The 20,153-nt window shown below is 38.5% G+C and overlaps 1 protein-coding gene across 3 annotated transcripts in view; it reads left to right on the forward strand.

Moving 5' to 3' along the window:
- Window positions 1-20,153, forward strand: part of BORCS5 (BLOC-1 related complex subunit 5) — a 98,170-nt gene continuing 78,017 nt past the window's right edge. Inside the window, exons 1-2 of one of the 3 annotated variants that reach the window (XM_030321742.1) lie at window positions 1-57; window positions 2,891-3,034. In XM_030321742.1, coding sequence (XP_030177602.1) covers window position 57; window positions 2,891-3,034 — 145 coding nt within the window. In that variant the 5' untranslated portion in view covers window positions 1-56. The other 2 variants (XM_030321741.1, XM_030321743.1) reach the window with 2 other exon arrangements.

Below are 20,153 nucleotides of genomic sequence, written 5' to 3' on the forward strand. Positions count from 1 at the left end.
GCAGCCGGCGCGGCCAATCCGCGTCCCGGAAGGAGCGAGCTTGCGGCGCTGGAGAGAGTGAGTGAAAGCGGCGCCGCCCGCCGGCCGCTGGCGCGGCTGAAGCTGGGCGCCTTCCACCTCTTTCCTTAGGGTCCCCCAAAGAGAGCGGGCAAACACCGTGCATCCGCGTTACGCCTCTTGGCGCGTCGGTTCCCCAAATAGGGCCTCCCATCCCCCAACGCCAGCGCACCTGAGTGGGCTGGGCGCGTCATCTCCACAAGTCGGCCCTGCAGCGGCGCCCACATTTGGTGTAGCATCCCCTGTCCCAGTCCCCGGCCCCTGCCCGGTCGTCCCGCCGCCGGAGCGGTGACCGCCTGGCCCGCCGTTCTTCCGCTGCCACCGCTGCCGCCACCATGGGCAGTGAGCAGAGCTCCGAGGTCGAGAGCCGACCCAACGATCTGAACTCCTCAGGTCGGTGTCCTAACTTCCACCCTCCTCCAGCCGGCCCTGTCTGCTTGCGGAGGGGGCTGCCTCCCAACCTAGTGGGGACTGGGACCGTGGACACGAACGCACAGAGAGCCCTACCGTACGTTTTTCTTGAAAAAGAGAAAAAAGTCACTGTCCTAGCCGTCATTCCCCTGATGGGAGTGCCTGTGACTGCAAGCTAAATCAGCTTGTGCGCCCATGCCCATTATTTATTGTCAAAACAGCTGTTTCTCCCAGCTCTACCTCCTCTTTAAAAGACGACCTAATTAACTTTTGGCGTTAGTACTCATGCCTGACACCGTGAGATTTGGCTCACACAGTGGATGGATCAGAGACAGAATCTCTAAGAACATGTTCCTTTTCAGAAGGGATGTGTGACAGGTCTACAATCGTTTTGAACCCTTGGGTGCAAACATCTCCAGAAACTGCATTTTCTCTTAAGAAGGGGGTCGCGACTCGCTTTCTATTATCATAGGGGTTGGCCAGCACCGCACGCTCTGGTGTTTTTCTCTATTCTTCCCCCGTTCGTAATTTTAAGATTTCTCCCAGCGTTTGAAATAGGATTGGAAGGATTATTGTGCTAGGAATATAGTAAGCAGTCAATAAATAAAATAGTTGATAATTAAGGATTCTATGCTCTGTTGTCGTTGTTAGCGACAAACCCTAGCACAACTGGCTCTGCTTGAGTTGCTAATCCAAATTGGATTCAATCTGGAGCCTAAATATAACATATTAGTTTCAGGTGTACACTCTAATGATTAGATATTTGTATATATTATGAAATTTTAAACAATATTTTACACTTGCAGAGAGGTGTAGATACACTAAGAATCCACAACTGTCGTTTATTCCTGGTAGGATCTGTAATTCAGAAATGTAGACGCTGACAGAGAGTCCACACTGAAGTGTGTCCTTCAAGACTGGTCATTTGGGGGGCTAGATTGGGACACATTTCAATGGTGAACAGCATCTAGCTTTGCTACATTTTTCTATTTCCTTGGAAGACCCAGCACATCTGATCTGTTAATAGCAAACACAGTAATAGTTGTTACCCTTTATTTTCTTGCCCCTATGTCAGGCCAGAAGCATATTTGAGGGGAAGAAGCATGGCATCTTAAAAAATCTGCTTGCTCACCTACTAACTAGCTAACAGCATGAGCTCTAACCAATACTATAGCATACTAACCAATAGCATAGTTTAGAATCTGCCCGATTCCCCTGGGCTAAGTGGTTTGTATACATTTATATTTAATCCTCACAGCGGCCCCATTTTACAGGCAAGGTGATAGAGGTTAGCTAGAATCTAGTGAAATCTGTTTTCCACTGGGGTCTGGGGAAGAAGAAATCAATTTGTAGTAGGAAAGATTTCTGACTTGGGATTTGTGAAATGTGAAGTAAATTAGCAAAAGGGGTTAAGAGATACTTCTTGAAGAGCAGTAAAAGTAGCAGAGATTCTACAAGAGAATGCTAAGCAACAGGAGACTCTAGCCTCTAGGAGGCGGGGCAGTTCTGTGGCCTTCCTGCGTCAACCTTTGAGACATAAGTATGATGAGCCCGCAAATACTACCTTCTAGAGGGTAAACCACTTTAAAGGTTTATTCTTGCTCTAACCAGGAGGATATTGAGCAGAGGGAGGTATCTTGGTCTAGGAAGTTGTTGGTAGTTTGAATCAGTTCCTCCAAATGCTTTGCTTTCTCGCAACATACCTGAAATTGGCCTGCCTCTCTTAACGGTCCCACAAATTTCTGAATTTGGCCTCAGCCTAGAATGGACTTCCTGTTTATTTCTATTCTTCTTAGACTACTGCCTGTAATTGTAAGGGTCAGGGGGCTGGTGCCTCAGGAATAGACCCATCTCATATAGGGTTGAGAACCAGGGGTTTTTTTTGTTTGTTTGTTTTTGTTTTTTCCCCATGGATAGGATCTATTAAATATACCTGGCTTGCTGTGAACTGGTCTGGCCACCAGTTCTGCAAACCTCAGTTTCACAGGGATGGGCCGTGGATACCAACACCCCATAGACCTCCAATTCCTTTCCTAATTCTTTTTCTAGCACTATTGACTTTGGGCAGTTCACAACCAAATCTTGTATGCTTATTTCCTCATTGGTAAGATAGGGACAATGTCAGGAAGATCAAAGAAGTAAAAATTAAAAACATAATCTACCTTATATTTTTATGTGCTGAATAATAAGATATTTTTAATTACAAAAGCAATTTCATACATGTTATAGGTTCCTATAATGCTTTTTTTTTTTTAGTAGAAAATACAGATCCCCTATGATTTATCTCCCCTTTTCCAGCCTCCACTGCAGGATGACTACAGTTAGCATTTTTTTGTGTAAAAATATTCTTTTTAATGACTGTACTTTAGTGAGACAGAGGGGGCTAACATGCAGCTCGTGAGCAGTGTAACTTTATTTTCAGTGACTCCTTCTCCAGCTAAGCATAGAGCCAAGATGGACGATATCGTGGTTGTAGCTCCAGGCTCCCAGCCCTCACGGAATGTCAGTAACGATCCCGATGTCATCAAATTGCAAGAGATTCCGACCTTCCAGCCACTTTTGAAAGGTAAGCACTTGGGTTTTGTCTTATCTGGACTTGCTGGAAAGGTTTGCACAGCCGCACTACTCTCCCCAGAGGGCGTGTGCCTTCCTCGTCTACTTTGGGTCTTTGCTTAAACGGCATCTTCTTGGTGAAGCCTTCCTTGACTGCCCTATTTAGGATTGCAGCCCTTTTTGCTGCTTTTCTCTGTAGTTTTTAATCACCACTGATCTAATATATAGTTCACTTATTTACTGTCTGTTTCCTTGTTAGAATGTGGGAGGAAGTTTCTGTGTTTTGTGTGTTGTTGAATTGTAGAGCCTGGTATAAAGCAGGGACTGAGTAAATGAATGAATGAATGAATGATGCTGGAGTTGGCCTTTACCTGTTACATTTCTACAAAAAGATTTTCACTCCTTTTTTAAAAGTTTTATTTATTTAAGGAATCTCTACACCTCACGCTCAAACCCACAACCCTGAGATCAAGAGTTGCATGCTCTTATGACTGAGCCAGCCAGGTGCCCCAAAGATTTTCATTCTTATTTGTGGCCTGGACTATGCTATCTTTGACTAGCTTAGATCCATAGAGAAAATCTCCATAATCGTTGGTACACTTAAAATTAATTTTGGCAACTGTTTTGTATGAGAGGAGAGGGTATGTATGAGAGGATTAGCATATATTGATTACTGTATACTGAGGTAGAGTTACCTTTTAGTATGAATTTTATTATTCATTTGATAATTTCATTATATATTTTTATTTTATGTTAATAAATTCCTTTTCATACCTATTAAGTAGTGGCAATGATTTTCTATTAACTGAACAGGGTTTCTACTATAAGAATCCCTCTTTCTGTCTCTCTCTTTCTCCAAAAGATTAGGAAATATAAATGAACATAAGGTCCTGGTGTACTTAAGCTGGTACAATATAACCTAAAACATCTTACATTTATAGAGCTATTTCTTTTAGAAGATACCCCCCCCCTTCACACACGCACACAAACACCTGCCGTCCATTTAATTCTTACATCGTTAAATATGTTAGAATGATTTGTGTCAGATCAGACAGCTGGCAGATAGAGAGGTTGAACTTGAACCTTCATCACTGATTTCAGATACTAGTTACACTGTTCTACACTCTACTTACAAAACAAAAATAAAAACAAATAGTGCTTTATCGAACCATGTATCATCTCATTGTTCCCAGTATGTCGTCTGCTTTACGGGTAAGGAAATACAAGCTTTTGATCTTTTCCCACAGGCCTCAGTGTTGGACTTTGGGAAACTCTTTGGTTCTTCCATGAAACAACATGTTACATCCTGCTACCCATCTTAACAGTTTTCTTTATTTTGAGAGAGAACATGATTCTTCAAAGCCATTAATAAACGTTAATAAAATTTCCATCTCCACATGTCCTCATTCAATCAGATTAAAAGACAAATCAGATTTAATTTAGCTGTAGAAACATAGAGGTGGACACTTGTATTCTATACTCCAGCACTTCCAGATATGCATGTAGTCACACTTTCATGCCTCTGCTTCCTGTTAACTATGTCCAAAGTCTTCCAAAGTCTTCTAGTCCTGGCTGAGGCCTTATGGGACCAGTATTGTCCCCACTTTAGGGAAATACCAAAAAGAAGCAAAAACAGAACCCAAAAAACTCCCAGAATTTTGAGATATACTTAATGATTTTCTGGGATAGTGTTTCTAAGCATTTGAAATGATTCTTATTTTATGATAGTAAATTGCCTAGAAGGGGAAGCATCTAGGAGAAGGCTTGGTGTTAAGGGAAACTAACCTTAGATTTAAACATTTTTTTTTAAGTTTTTATTTATTTATTTTGAGGGAGACAGAGAGGGAGAGCAGGGAGAGGCAGAGAGAGAGAGGGATATGGAGAATCCCAAGCAGGCTTCATGTTTATAGCACAAAGCACAACTTGGGGCTCAATCCAGGAGATCATGACTTGAGCCAAAATCAAGAGTCGGACGCTCTGCCAACTGAGCCACCCAGGCGCCCCTCCCAGTGATGATTTTAAATCTGAGGTTAGGGGTGCCTGGGTGGCTCAGTTGGTTGAGTGTGTGATTCTTGGCCTTGGCTCAGATCATGATTTCACTCACAGTTTCATGAGCTCAAGCCCTGTGTGGGGCTCTGTGCTGACAGTGCAGAGCCTGTTTGGGATTCTCTGTCTCCCCCTCTCTGTCTCCCCCTGCCCTGCTCACGCTGTCTCTGTCTCTCTCAAAATAAATAAATAAACTCAAAAAAAATTTTTTTTAAATAAAATAAACTCATCACTGGGAACCCTAAAAGTGAATAATGACTGTAGTCCAGTTAATGCCATGTAGCTGGACTTGGTTGCATTGATACCGGATTTAAATGGGGCCTTGGCTACCAGCTAGCTGTGTTGTCCTGGCTTTGTCTTTCACCTCTTTGAACGTTGGTTGCTGAGAACATTGAGAATAGGTATGGGAGAGAAGAAAGCTGGTGGGGGGCAGGGTGCAGTTAAGAGGTGATTTGGGATTTGACTAAGGAAGGTGGAGAAATCACTTGATAAGGACGGCGTGAAAATGAAAATGGCAACATGTGGCAGGGGCCAGACTGCAGGGAACAAAAAAAAAAAGCCAGCAAGCATTTAAGGGAACGCTCCCATTTCACTTGTGAAGAAGAAACATCTTAGTGATTAGAAGAGACAGGCAAAGGAGACAGTTGGGTGGAAATAAGAAGGATAATTACGATAATAATAGTAGCTAACCCCTCCCCTCCCTCCTGTACCTCTGCAAGATATTGTTTTCTTTCCATTTTATAGATTAAAACACTGAGACTCAGAGAGTGTGAGTTCATTGCCTAAAGTCACACGGCTATAAGTTATAGCCCATCTCGAGATGGCATCAGGACATGGAGTTTTCAGCTGTTTTGTACATGGAATGAGACTGTTTCCAATTCTAGCAAAGCCAATTAGAAAGATCACTGGGCTGTAAAAGACAACGGGGCGATGGTTGTGAGGCCGCTTGGATTTCTGGGGCAGCGTACAGAGCCTCCCGCTTTGCCGTTGCTCTGCCTGGTAATTTAAAGCTCTGCCGCCTGCCTGCTGGGCTGCTGGAGGGCCACTCATCACTGTCGCCTTTATACTCTACTCTCTTTTTTCGCCCTTTACTGCTTTCAGGATGAGGCTATTTCTCAAAGTAGTAGAAAGGCCACACAGTGAGGGCTGTACCCCCCAGGTTTGATTTCAGAAAGCTTTTCATGCAAGTTAATCACAGTTTATTCTTTCAAAACAATATATTCAAGTATTACACAGAGTTCACTATTGTTCCGTAATGTCATGTGATGTAATGCTAATGCTGGTGGGTGATCTGCAGAGGCAGTGGCTGGGCGAGTTTGGGGCTATTCGGATGACTGAGGTAATGTTTGCATTTTTAATAAGCAAGCAGATTCTTTCTTTGGCCTTAACCCTTTTGGATAGATATAGCAGAGTATAATTTATGCTCTATACTGGTGCCAAATATCTGTTCCTCTTTTTATCTAAGCGAGAAGAATGTCTGTTTTTCATAGCAGTCTCTGAATTAGAAATTTATCTTGAAGTGTAAAACATTTACTAGAAAATGAAAAATTAAGAAATTACAAGTAGCAAAAAATGGCCACAACAAGACACAAAAGCAAAATGTAGATTTGATGCAAATGATATTCCTGGGGTTAAAAAAAAAAAACCCTATAAATCTCTTAACATTCAACCACTTATATTTTTTAATGAATTGCATAATTTTATGTCAATCTATAGAAATGAAGTATTCATAAGAGAAATGCAAAGTTGACATTTTGTGTATAAAAGTTATATAATCATTCTGTTCACGCCTGAAGATGAATATATGCATACACACGTACACGTGCTTGGGCATGTATGCACATATGACATTCTTTACAACTGACCTATCATTTTTGTTACTGACCTTGGATACAACATCAGATTGTCTTGCTGCCTAAAGAAGGGACTGTCCTTGTTACCAGCAAGGAAGGTCAGACAAATACAGTGTAGATACTTAAGTGAGACGAAGCAAGTTTGTTGGGAGTTACGCATTTGTTTGTTAAGAACATGATTTCTGTGAAGTCGATTTTGACAGTTAAGAGCCTGGGGCTTTTCTTGGTGGAGCAAAATCTCCTGGAACAGTGGTGAAGGCTCTCAAATCACATGGAACATTGAGAATTAGTGCATGAGGTTGAAGCTGGGAGAGAATGAATCAATGGGAGATGGTAGTAAGGAGAAAGTGAGGGAGCTACATTTCAAATAATCAGTTTATTAACATCTTTCTCACCCACTTATCTGTTAGCCAGACAAATAGAATGAAGGTAGAGAGTCTTGGCGTTTATCAGACACTTGTCTCTGCCAGCTGTCAGACCTTATCTCTGTTTTGGAAAATGGAGGAGGATAAGAGACTGGATCTTAGAGCTTAGTCTTTTCTGAATGACTTAAAGGTGACCTCTGAGCCCAAGGTTGATCCTAAGAGTCTGTTCTCTCCTGAATACCATATTTGAAAAGTTGATAACTTATTCCTGATTACTGTGTGGATTATTTGTGTATGTTAACCTTTTAAACATTGCTGTTAACCAGCAAAGCGTTAGTCTTACTCAAGAGCTGGAAGTACGAGGCGAATGATCGCTTTAAACCAGTTGCGAGAGCAAAGCCATTTTGCAAGAGCAGCCTCACTTTTTTCCTCACTTCAGTGAATGTATACGGGCATCCATTCTTGTTTCTTTCCATCAAATCTCAGAGAATGTGTGTCAATGCCTTTCTCTGAAACTTAATGCTTTTCCATTTCCCTTTTTTCTACACTTCTTGGGACTTTGCTTCTGTACTCTCCTTGTCTTTAGCATCCAGCTTAGTGAACCTCTTTCCTCTTATGTTGATGTATAGATCTTTCCATCTTTTTTTTTTTTTTTTTGAGAGAGAGGCGTGCACAGAGGAGGGGCAGAGAGAGAGGGAGAGAGAGAATCCCAAGCAGGTTCCACACTGACAGCACGGATCCCAATGTGGGGCTCCATCTCATGAACCATGAGATCGTGACCTGAGCCAAAAATCGAGTCAGAAGCTTAACTGACTGAGCCACCCAGGCAACCCTAGATCTTCCCATCTTTTATTTATTTATTTATTTATTTTTTAAATGTTTTATTTAGTTTTGAGAGAGTGGAGGTTGGGGAGGGACAGAGAGAAAGGGACAGAGGGTCTGAAGTGGGCTCTTCGTTGACAGCAGTGAGCCCGACATGGGGCTCGAACCCACACACCATAAGATCATGACCTGCATTGAAGTTAGACTCTTGACCAACGAGCTACCCAAGCACCCCTGATGATATTTAATTAATTAGTTCTACCACTTAAAAAGAAGTGTTAAAATCTCCAGCTGTGATTGTGTTTGTCTGTGCCTTTCATTCTGTCTGTATTTTTGAAGTCTGTTATTCTGCATGCACACGTCGATGTTTATTATATTGACCCTTTTATTATTATGAAGTTGTCCTTGTATAGAAGGCACTATTTCCCATCTTGAAATCTATTTTGTCTTATGTTAATATAGCCACTCCAGCCTTTTCACACTTATTGTTTGCATAGTATATATTTTTTTCCATTCTTTCTTTTTGTTTTTTATGTATTTGTGTCTTTAAAGTGCATCTCTTGCCGACAGCATACAGTTGGGTCTTATTTCTGTACCTGTGTTGGCAGTCTGTCTTTAACCGGGTGTAAATTGATGTGGTTGGATTTAGGTCTACCATTTGTTCTTCATTTTCTATTTGTGGCCTCCTTTTGGTTCCTTTACTTTCCTGACTTTTTCAAGATCAACTAAATTTTTGTAGTATTCCATTTTAAGTCCTCTATTAGCTTTTTTAGTTGTATTCTTATGCATTATTTTTTTTAGTGGTTGCTCTACAGATTATAATACACAATTTTTTAAAGATTTTATTTTTTATTTTTACTTTTTAAATACTTATTTATTTATTTTTAAGTTGATTTGTTTATTTGAGACTCAGACACAGAGACAGCACACATGGGGAGGGGCAGAGAGAGAGAGCGAGAATCCCAAGCAAGCTCTGTACTGCCAGCCCAGAGCCTGATGTGGGGTTCAAATCCACGAAACTGTGAGATCATGACCTGAGCCGAAACCAAGAGTCAGACGCTTAACCAACTGAGCCACCAAGGTGCCCCTAAAGATTTTATTTTTAGATGATCTCTACACCCAACGTAAGACTCAAAGTTACAACCCCGAGATCAAGAATCACACTCTCCACCGACTTGGCCGACCAGGCGCCCCCATTGTACACATCTTTAACATCATAGTTCACACAGAGTTAATATTGTACACATAAAATGTGAGAACTTTTCAGTGGTATGGTTCCGTTTACCCCACTTCTCTGTGCTATAGTTGTCATACTGGTACATCTCCATATACTAGGAATCCCATGTGGTGTTTATATATATTATTTATTTTTTTATATATTATATATATATATTTATAAGTTATATTTATATATAAATTAAATATATGTTTATTATTTACAAAACTTATGTATTACTGTATTATGTTATATAATTATATACATTATAACAGTTTATATTTTATTTTTTATTACTTATTTTTTATTTTTTAAAATTTACATCCACATTAGCATATAGTACAACAATGATTTCAGGAGGAGATTTCTTAGTGCCCCTTACCCATTTAGCCCATACCCCCTGCCACAACCCCTCCAGTAACCCTGTTTGTTCTCCATATTTATGAGTCTCTTCTGTTTTGTCCCCCTCCCTGTTTTATATTATTTTTGTTTTCCTTTCCTTATGTTCATCTGTTTTGTCTCTTAAAGCCCTCATGAGTGAAGTCATATGATTTTTGTCTTTCTCTGACTAATTTCACTTAGCACAATACCCTCTAGTTCCGTCCACATAGTTGCAAATGGCAAGATTTCATTCTTTCTGATTGTCGAGTAATACTCCATTATATATATATATACATATACATGTGTATATGTATATATATATACACATATGTATGTATACACACATACACACACACACACACACACCACCTCTTCTTTATCCATTCATCCATCGATGGACATTTGGTCTCTTTCCATGCTTTGGCTATTGTTGATCGTGCTGCTATAAACATGGGGGTGCATATGTCCCTTCGAAACAGCACAGCTGTATCCCGTGGATAAATGCCTAGTAGGGCAATTGCTGGGTCATAGGGTAGTTCTATTTTTAGTTTTTTGAGGAACATCTATACTGTTTTCTAGAGTGGCTGCACCAGCTTGCATTCCCAATAGTTTATATTTATTTTAAATGATTATATATCTTCCAAAGAAATTAAGAGAAGAAAGAACTACATATAGAATACAATGTTATGCCTCCCCACATATTTACCATTTCCAGAATTCTTAATCCCTTTCTGTACATTCAGGTTTCTATGTGATGTCATTTATTTTTAGTCTGAAGACCTTCTTGTAGCATTTCTTGTAGTGCAGATCAGCTGGAAACAGATTCTTTCTGTTTTTATTTATGTGAAGATGTCAGTTTTTGCCCAGGTTCACTATAAAATTTTTACCCCCTTTTTTGGTAAGTTTTTAAGGAGATATTATGGAATTTTGTGAAATCTCATTTTTCAACACACTTTCCTTCACCGGTTATAATATCCATTACTGTTTCTTGTTTGAATTAATTACACAGAGACAGTTGCCAAATAGTGATTTTTCTACCTTTATCATTCCTTCTACATTTATTAGTTTGTATTCCACTGTTAGGAAGAGCTTTCTCTTCTCTCCATTTATTTATTTAAGTCCATGCAGAATGGTGAATTCTTATTTTATTCAATGAGTTATAATCTGTTACAGTCACTATTTTCAATCTCAAAATGCTTCAAATTTAGGAACACATGGCTAGTTCAGTCGGTGGAGTGTTCAACTCTTGGTCTTAGGGTTGTGGATTTAAGCCCCATGTTGGGTGTAGATATTACTTAAAAAAATCTAATCTTGACAAAAATGCTCCAAATTGAGACAGTTGGAACCCTGTCAGTCTAGTTTACTTTGTCCTTTTGACATATTCTCATTATTCTTTGAACATGTTTTTATTTTCTGGCATGGTATAATGTTCCAGACTTTTCTTGTTCTTCCCTGGCTCCAGCACTAGAATCAGGCATTTCTCCAGGAGTCTTGATTCTTTTAGTGGAGAGTGGTATTTAGAAGCTACTCTTAGGCCTTCTCAGTGGATTTAGCAAGGAAATAGATATGTGTGTATATACATAATACACATATTTATACTTAGATGTATTTTTATATTTATCTGTATATATTGAATATACTGAGTTCATACTGACGTGTTCTAAATGTTCTTTGATCTATAGGTTTATTGTTTTCATCAAATATTTTGGCCATTATTTCCTCCAGTGTTTTTCTCCCCCCCCCCCCCCTTCCTTTTTGGGGACTCCATTTTCTGTGTTATGCTGTCTCACAGGTCACTAATGCACCTCTCAGTTTTGTTTTTTGGGTTTTTTTGGTCTTTCTCCTTTCTGTCCTTAGTTTGGATAATTTTATTGCTTTGTTTTTGTCTTTCTCCTTTCTGTTCTTAGTTTGGATAATTTTATTGCTTTGTTTCCAGATTTAGGGTTTTTTTTGTTTTTTGTTTTTGTCATGTCTATACTGTTCTTAATCCCATTCAATGTATTTTTAATTTTAGATAATTGTATTTTTCAGCTTTAGATATACCTCCCTTTTAATAAAGTCTTCATGTCTTTGCTTATCATGCCTATGTTTTCCTATACTTTTTGAACATGTAGGGTGCATTTATAATTTATAATTTTAATTCTTGACTGCTAGTCTATCATTTTTGGATCTGTTTTTTATGAAATGAAGTTTCTCAGTATTACAAGTCATATTCTCCTGCTTCTTTGCATTCCTGGAAATTTCTTCACTGTATGCCAAACATTGTATATTTCGTATGTTTCCGGGTGCTAGGGTTTGTTTTATTCCTTTAAAGTATATTAGACTTTGTTCTGGCGTAAAGTTAAGTTACTTATAATCAGTTTGACTCTTTCTGACCTGCCTTTATGTTCTGTGAAGGTTTATCCAGAGCAGCCTTTAGTCTAGTTTAACTGAGCCTCACTTCTAAGGCACTACCCTTCTGAGTGCTTTACCTGCGGCCCATGTGTTACGAAGTCTCACTATTCTCGCAGGTGGGAATGCAAACTGCCCTCACAGTCCCATGAGAATTTCAGACGTTGTTTGGCCTATGGCTTTCCTGCAGTTCTTTCTCCAGCCTGGTGGAATTTTACCGCAAATTCATAGCTTAGCGTAAACCAGAGACTCAGGGTGCCCTGTGCAGTTCCGCAGGTTGCTCTCTTACTGAGCCCTCCCCTCCCCCATATTATTTTGTGTACCTTCTGATACCTCTGTCTCTCCAAACTCCACGTTCTCTTTCTTCAACTCACTGAGGCCACTGGGCTCTTTATGGATGTCTCCCCCCACCCCCCGCCTGGAAAATGTTTTTCAGTAATAAACTGGGGAAATGATAGGACTTGCTTGTTTTCCTTCTCTCAAGGATCAAAGCCTGTTAGAGAATATCTGAAAAGAGTGTGTCATATATTTGGTCTGGTTCCTAGTTGTTTATGACTGGAAGGCATAATAGCAATTAATCTTTCATGGGCAGAAGCAGAAATCCTCAAAAAAATGCTTTTTAATCTTTATTTTTCTGTCCATTACCACTTCTTTCATTTTAAACACCTCATGCCAACAGCCTTCGATTACTACCTTGGTTTATTTCTGCAGTATACATTTGACTCTTGAACAATGCGGGTGTCAGGGGCCTGGATCTCCCTGCAGTTGAAAATCTGTGTATTACTTTTGACTCCCTCACCCCAAACTTAACTGCTAGTAGTATACTGTTTACCAGAAGCCCTACTGGTAACATAAACTGTCGATTAACACATATCTTGTATGTTATATATATCATATACTGTATCCTTACAAAAAAGTCAGCTGGAGAAAAAATTTACGAAGAAAGTCATAAGGAAGAAGAAATACATTTACAGTACTGTATCGTATTTATTGAAAAAAATCCAAGTGTTAGTAGACCTGCGCAGTTCAAACCTGTGTTGTTCAAGGGCCAATTGTAATGGTAAACATTGGTGCTCCTGGTGGTGTTCCAGCTAGTGGAGATACAAAGAATATAAGACACAGCTGCTGTCCCTTAGGGGCTTACAGTTTGGTGAGTGATTAAGATAGGTAAGGAACTTACAGTAACGTAGCATGGGTCATATTGGCCATATGGCCAAAAGATCAGTCATGTGTAGAGAAGAGAATCATTAATTTGGCCTGGGAATTTGGAGGCAGACTTCACAAGGGAAGTAACAGTCGAGTAGGGCTTTGAGGGATAGAGGGTAGCCACATGGAGAGGATGGGGTCAGGGAGTGGATTCATGGTTTAAGGATCATCCATATAATCAAAAAGTTATAATTAAAAGATGCCAAAATACTTCTTGGCCAAAATTATATCTGGGATGTGCTGCTTTGATTTTCTTGTATTACTCTACATACCCATATGTATGCAGGTTAAAATCTGATTTTAATTTTAAGCCATATTAGACATTAACTTACTGGAATAATTAACTGTATACTATTATTCATTCTTTCGTGTTTCTTTAAGCTTTTAATTTGTGTTATATTATTAATTTAAAAAAATATGCATGGTTTACTTTAGTACCCAAGGATGTATCTTTCTAAGCAATATCATTTCCTGGCTAAGCTAGCCAATTACTCCTGGAATATGACAATAAAGATAGATGTATTTTTTTAAATATATTTCTTTTTAAGGCTCTGTTTTGTTAGTAGTTTTTGCTACATAACATCTTAGAAACATTCCAAGGCTGAATAGTATAAAATTCTGTTAGTCATCTTCAATTTTTCTACTTTTCCAAAAATCACATAAAAAATTCTATTTTTAAAACATTAACATTTGAGACTGAAATGTTTATTTAGGAAAGCCAACTTTCTAAAGGTGTTCTGAGAATTAAAAAAGAAATTCCTTTTCCCCCACCCCCCAAATTTTAACTGATTATTAGAAAGATTAATGCTAATTTTATAGTATTTGGAATTGTTAATAGATAAGGCTTTTTCATCCTGGGCAAAAGTGAAAGTCATGTACTCTTTTTAGAATTGTGATGTTTCATATATTATTCACTTAACTAAATTCATTGAGCTGTTGCTGTTTGTCAGATATTTTAGGCTAGAGATACAAAAAAAACATTATTCCTTCCTATGAACAGCTCACAGTCTTGTGAGGGAAACTATATTCTTAACAGGTCATTGTGATTCAGCATGATAAGTCCTTATAAATGTAATGCATTAGAGAACCTACAGGATGGAACAACTTATTCTGAGAGAGGCAGGAATGGTTGACTAGAATCAGAACAATTGAGAAGAATTTATATGTGTGCTCTTGGTATTAATTACTTCCAAAGTTTTATTATGCCTAAAAAGCCATGTGGAAAAACTTACTTCGTTTTATTTTTTACGTTTAGATGGAACATGCGAGCAGGGGAGAGGGAGAGAATCTTAAGCAGGCTGCACACTCAGTGCAGAGTCCAACAGGGGCTCAATCCCGCCATCCTGGGATCACGACCTGAACTAAAATCAAAAGTCAGTTTCTCAACCAACTGAGCCACCCAGGTGCCTCGAAACTTTTTTAAAAAAATACTGACTTTAGGGCCCCAGACTCAGAATCTGATTTATTAGTAAGTTCAGTTGTAAGACATCTGTGTGTTAAACTAGCATTCCAAGGGATTCACTTTGGAAAACACTGAGCTAGATGTTTTCGAACTTAAGTACTACTTGAGATCACAGAAGTGTTAGATCATTCAAATAAATGATTTTAGATATTTTTTAAAGAGATGCAGTTGTCAAAAGAGTATTTTAGAGTATGTCATTAGGTTTTTGCTATTTTTGGATGAACTGCATTGTTGAAACTGGTTCACATTTAATGCCTGTACATTAAATTTCGGACTCATTGAGAGTTCATTACTTGCTGAAGAATTTGTTAAAAGTCCCTGGGTTTTGGTAATGTTTAAATATTTCTTCTCATCAAAATTTGGTTTCACAGAAAGCCAGTGAAATGCAAAGTGATATTTTAAAAATGACTTTAGATAGATAATTATTTTCCTCATATGAGCTAATGAAAATTATTAACAAAATATTCTAAACACATTTCTAAACGGGTTTATCCACATGTGAAAGTGTTGATAAACAAATACACATAAACAAAAATGGGGTTTTGAGTTGCAAGATTTTTGGAGCAGACATACGACAATTGGGAGTTGTTTTGTTCTTCATTCAGTCTTTTTAACCAAGGACTTTTTTCTAACAGTTGAACTATTCATACTTTTATTTCAGTAAATCTTACATCAAGATTAATGTTTACCAGTCTCAAGGGAAGGAAAAAAATGATACATCCCACTGAGAGGAATAAATATAGGCCAAAGAAACATTAAAACATTCTTTAATGCTAATAAATATCCTAAGTCATTCTCATATTTTGCTCCTTTTTTTTATAAGATGGCCTCCCTTTAATGTAGTTGAATTTATCGCAGTGCTGTTTTTAACAACACCTTCGCCACTAGATGTCGCTAGACTATAATGATTAGTAAGTCGGTTCACACAGCTACAACCTGTGGCAGTATTTGCAAAGGCCTTTGGTTAATTAAGTTTACTCTGTAGCATCTGGATTTCTCATAAAACGAGGTCACAGCTTGCTTCAAGCACAAGCTAGTTGGAAAATATGTCAAATTCTGTAACACATTGAGTAATCTATAATTAGTTATTTCAGTGTTTATCAGGACAACAAAGAAAAAATTACTGCTACCGGAAACTTTTAGTGACCTTAATATTTTGGAGTGAAAACTCTATTTTTAGTCTATCACTGTACTCAAAGAAATATTTATTACACCAAATATTTCTTAAGAGTTGGGGTTGTGTTTTAATCATCTCTCATTTCTCAGGGCCTAGCACACAAAGCTTGGCACTTGATAGATATTCAGTAAATGTTATTAAGCATTAAGGTAGTGTGTGTGTGTGTGTGTGTGTGTGTGTGTGTGTGTGTGTATGTCATAGGGGAAAGAATCCTTGAGTTCTCTTCTCAAAAAGTCTCACTTAGGGGCGCCTGGGTGGCTCAGTCGGTTAAGTGGCTGACTTCGGCTCAGGTCATGATCTCGCGGCCTGTGAGTTCAAGCCCCGCGTCAGGCTCTGTGCTGACAGCTCAGAGCCTGGAGCCTGTTTCAGATTCTGTGTCTCCCTCTTGTTCATGCTCTGTCTCTCTCTGTCTCAAAAATAAATAAAAACGGGGGCGCCTGGGTGGCGCAGTCGGTTAAGCGTCCGACTTCAGCCAGGTCACGATCTTGCGGTCCGTGAGTTCGAGCCCCGCGTCGGGCTCTGGGCTGACGGCTTGGAGCCTGGGGCCTGTTTCCGATTCTGTGTCTCCCTCTCTCTGCCCCTCCCCCGTTCATGCTCTGTCTCTCTCTGTCCCAAAAATAAATAAACGTTGAAAAAAAAATTTTTTTTTTAATAAAAAAAATAAATAAATAAATAAAAACGTTAAAAAAAAATTAAAAAAAAAAAGTCTCACTTAGGAGACAAGAATCTGTATAAACATACCTATAGTCCAGGATCGTGTGTATGTACCAAATGAGTACTACAGGCATTAAATTCTGGGATGCCAGAAGATCAGTAGCTCTTGGGCGGTGATAAGAGGTGTACTCATGAAAGCATATTTAGAGATGAAAAGGAAAGGCCAGTACAAGAGAAGAAAGTAATGAGCCAAGGTTTAAGGGTAGGAAAATGTGGGCAGTAAAGATTCAGAAAGGTCCTAAGTTTAAGGCTCTGAATTTAAGGCTTACACTTGGACTTAATACTTTTTAGGGGGCAGGGGACCATTAAGGATATTGGGGTGGGTGAATAATAATATGTTTTATAATGCATTGTAATTTACAAAACACTAGCACCTAAAGAAGGGTGAATGGAAGATGATTACTCTTTGATTTTAGAATGCTTCTGCTCTAAAGTTTGTTAAAGGCACTTCTATTTGAAAGAGATAATATAGGGGCTCCTGGGTGGCTCAATCGGTTAGGCATCGATTCTTCGTTTCAGCTCAGGTCTTGATCTCAGGGTCATGAGTTCAAACCCCACATTGGGTTTTGGGCTAGGCATGAAGCCTACTTAAAAAAATCAGGGGCGCCTGGGTGGCTCAGTTGGTTGAGTGTCTGACTGAGGTTCAGGTCACGATCTCACAGTTCATAGGTTCGAGCCCTGCGTAGGGCTCTGTGCTGACAGCTCAGAGCCTGGAGCCTGCTTCAGATTCTGTGTTTCCCTCTCTCTTTGCCCCTCCCCTGCTTATGCTCTGTTTATCTGTCTGTCTGTCTGTCTCTCTCAAAAATAAATAAACATTAAAAATTAATCATTGAGATAATATAGGTAGGGGGCTTAGTGCCTGGCCCTTAGTAAACCTTCAATCAATGATTCTTGATAACAGATTATTAAATCAGTAAAAAATATTATGGACATTCTGCAAAATAACTTTCACAAGAGTCAAAATCATGAAAGATAAGGAACGACTGAAGAATTGTCATAGATTGGAGGAAATTAAAGAGATGTGCAATGTCTATTCTAGGACCCCAAATTGGATCCTAGAATAAAAAAGGACATTAATGGGAAAAAAATGGTACCTTATGATAAGGTGTATAGTTTAATTGATTGTATTGTACCAATGTTAATTCCCTGTTTTTGATAATTATACTATGGTTAGGTACTGTGTTAATATTAGAGGAAGCTGGTGAAGGGCATATAGGAATCCTTTATTTTATGCAACTTTTCTTAAATTATTTTAAAAATAAAAAGTTCGAGGATGTCTGACTGGCTCAGTCAGTAGAGCATGCGACTCTTGACGTTGGGGTTGTAAGTTCAAGACCCACATTGGGTGTAGAGATTACTTAGAAATAAAATCTTTTAAAAAATATGTAAAAGTTTAAAAATATAGTATCATCTTAGAAAATATTGCAATTCCATATTTGGGATAAGTTTTCTACAAAGAGGTCAGATGTTGGAAGAAAGGTTTTGCATATGATAATTTTTAGGATAGACATCTGCCAGGACAGCTTATGGCAACAATGTGTTACCTTGAAGACAGGGAAGTAGAACTTCTGAGCACCCTGGACTTTAGCACCTCTCTATATATTTTAGCTAATAGATACATTTCCCCAGTGTCCTGTCTTGTTTTGTTTTTGTTTTGAGGGAAAAAAAAGTATAGTTGACACACAATTACATTTAAAAAAGAAATTTATTTAAGTAGTCTCCACCCCCAGCACTGGGCTTGAATTTACAACCCTGAGATCAAGAGTTGCATGCTTCTCTGCCTGAGCCACCCAGGCACCCCACATGTTTTTTTTAATTTTAGGGTTTTTTTAATTGAAGTATAGTTGATGTACAGTGTGACATTTCAATGTCCTGGCCTTTAAGTCCACTTGAACTTTGGCTCTTCAAACTGTTATTTAATACCCCCATTCCCCTTTTCAGTATGTTCAGAGTAATCTAATGAGGTTTCCCTGGGCTTTACCACCAATACCCTATATTTTAATAAAAAATACTTTCTTATAGAATTCTGCCTATGGGCCTTCCTTATATGTTGCATCATCTTTATGTAGATTCCTCTGTGGGCCCAGAAGAACAACAAAGGAGCATCTGGTGTTTGTAGAGGCACTGGGTATAATTAGGTTCTAAAATCAGTGCATAAATGTTATATGGTTAACCTTTGAATGACACAGGTCTGAACCATGTGGGTCCACTTACAAGTAGATTTTGTTTTTCAATAAATACAGTATAGTACTGTAAATGTATTTTCTCTTCCTTATGATTTTCCTAATATTTTCTCTTCTCTGCTTTACTTTCTTGTAAAAAATACAGGATATGATATGTAACATACAAAATATGTGGTGTTTGCTTATGTTATTGGTAAGGCTTGTGGTCAACAGTAGACTACTAGTAGTTAAGTTTTGGGGGAGTCAAAAGTTATGTGTGGAGTTTTGACTGCAGGGGATGGGTGGGGGGTTGACATCTCTAACTCCAGATTTGTTCAAGGCTCAATGGTATATATATATATGATCTTGGAAATTTTTTTAATCCCCAATAAAGCACACTTTTAAAAAACATATATACTCCTGTACTAAAATGTTTAGATTAAGAGAAAAGTCTACATGCACACATCTGGATATTCAGACCTTTTTGACCTATCACAAATTGAGATTAGTTTGTAGTTTTGTTTCATTTTTCTTGAGATGCCTTTAGTATGAGGGTATACTGGATTCATAAAATCAGTTGGGATGTGGGGCACCTGGGTGGCTCAGTCTGTTGAGTGTCCGACTTTAGCTCAGGTCATGATCTCCCAGTTCTGAGTTTGAGCCCCACATCGGGCTTGCTGCTGTCAGCACACAGTCCACTTCCCATCCTCTGTCCACCTCTCTCTACCCCTCCCCTGCTTGTGCTCTCCCAAAAATAAATAAATATGTCTTTAAAAATCAGTGGGGAAGTATTTCTTCTGCTTTTCTGTAAGACTCTGTGAAGGATTGTTATTAATTTTTATTTAAATATTTGATATAATTCATAGTGAAGCCAGTGGGACTGAGATTTTCTTTACTTGGTATAGGCCTTGTCTATTCAGATTTTCTATTTCTTCTTGAGTCAGTTTTGGTAATTTTTGTCTTTCTATGAATTTGTTTATTTAAGTTACCTAATTGTTGGCATGATGTTTTTCATAATATTCCCTTTTAATCCTCTACACTTCTGTGAGGTCAATAGTGATGTCCCTTTTCCATTCCTGATTTTGATCATTGGAGGCTTTTTCTCCTTTTTTCTTGGTCAATATGGCTACACATTTGTTAGTTTTGTTGATCTGTTTGGTGAACCAACTTGTGGTGTCATTGATTTTCTCTTCTGTTTTTCTGTTTTCTATTTCATTGCTTTCTGCTCTAATCCTTATTATTTTCTTCTGCTTATAAATATAATTTACATTTCTCTTCCTAGTTTCTTGAGGTATAAGGTTTTTTTTTTCTGAAATAGGCATTTGAAAGCAATAAAT

This window comes from Lynx canadensis, chromosome B4, assembly GCF_007474595.2.
Source record: "Lynx canadensis isolate LIC74 chromosome B4, mLynCan4.pri.v2, whole genome shotgun sequence".
In the NCBI taxonomy this organism is placed as follows: Eukaryota; Metazoa; Chordata; class Mammalia; order Carnivora; family Felidae; genus Lynx; species Lynx canadensis.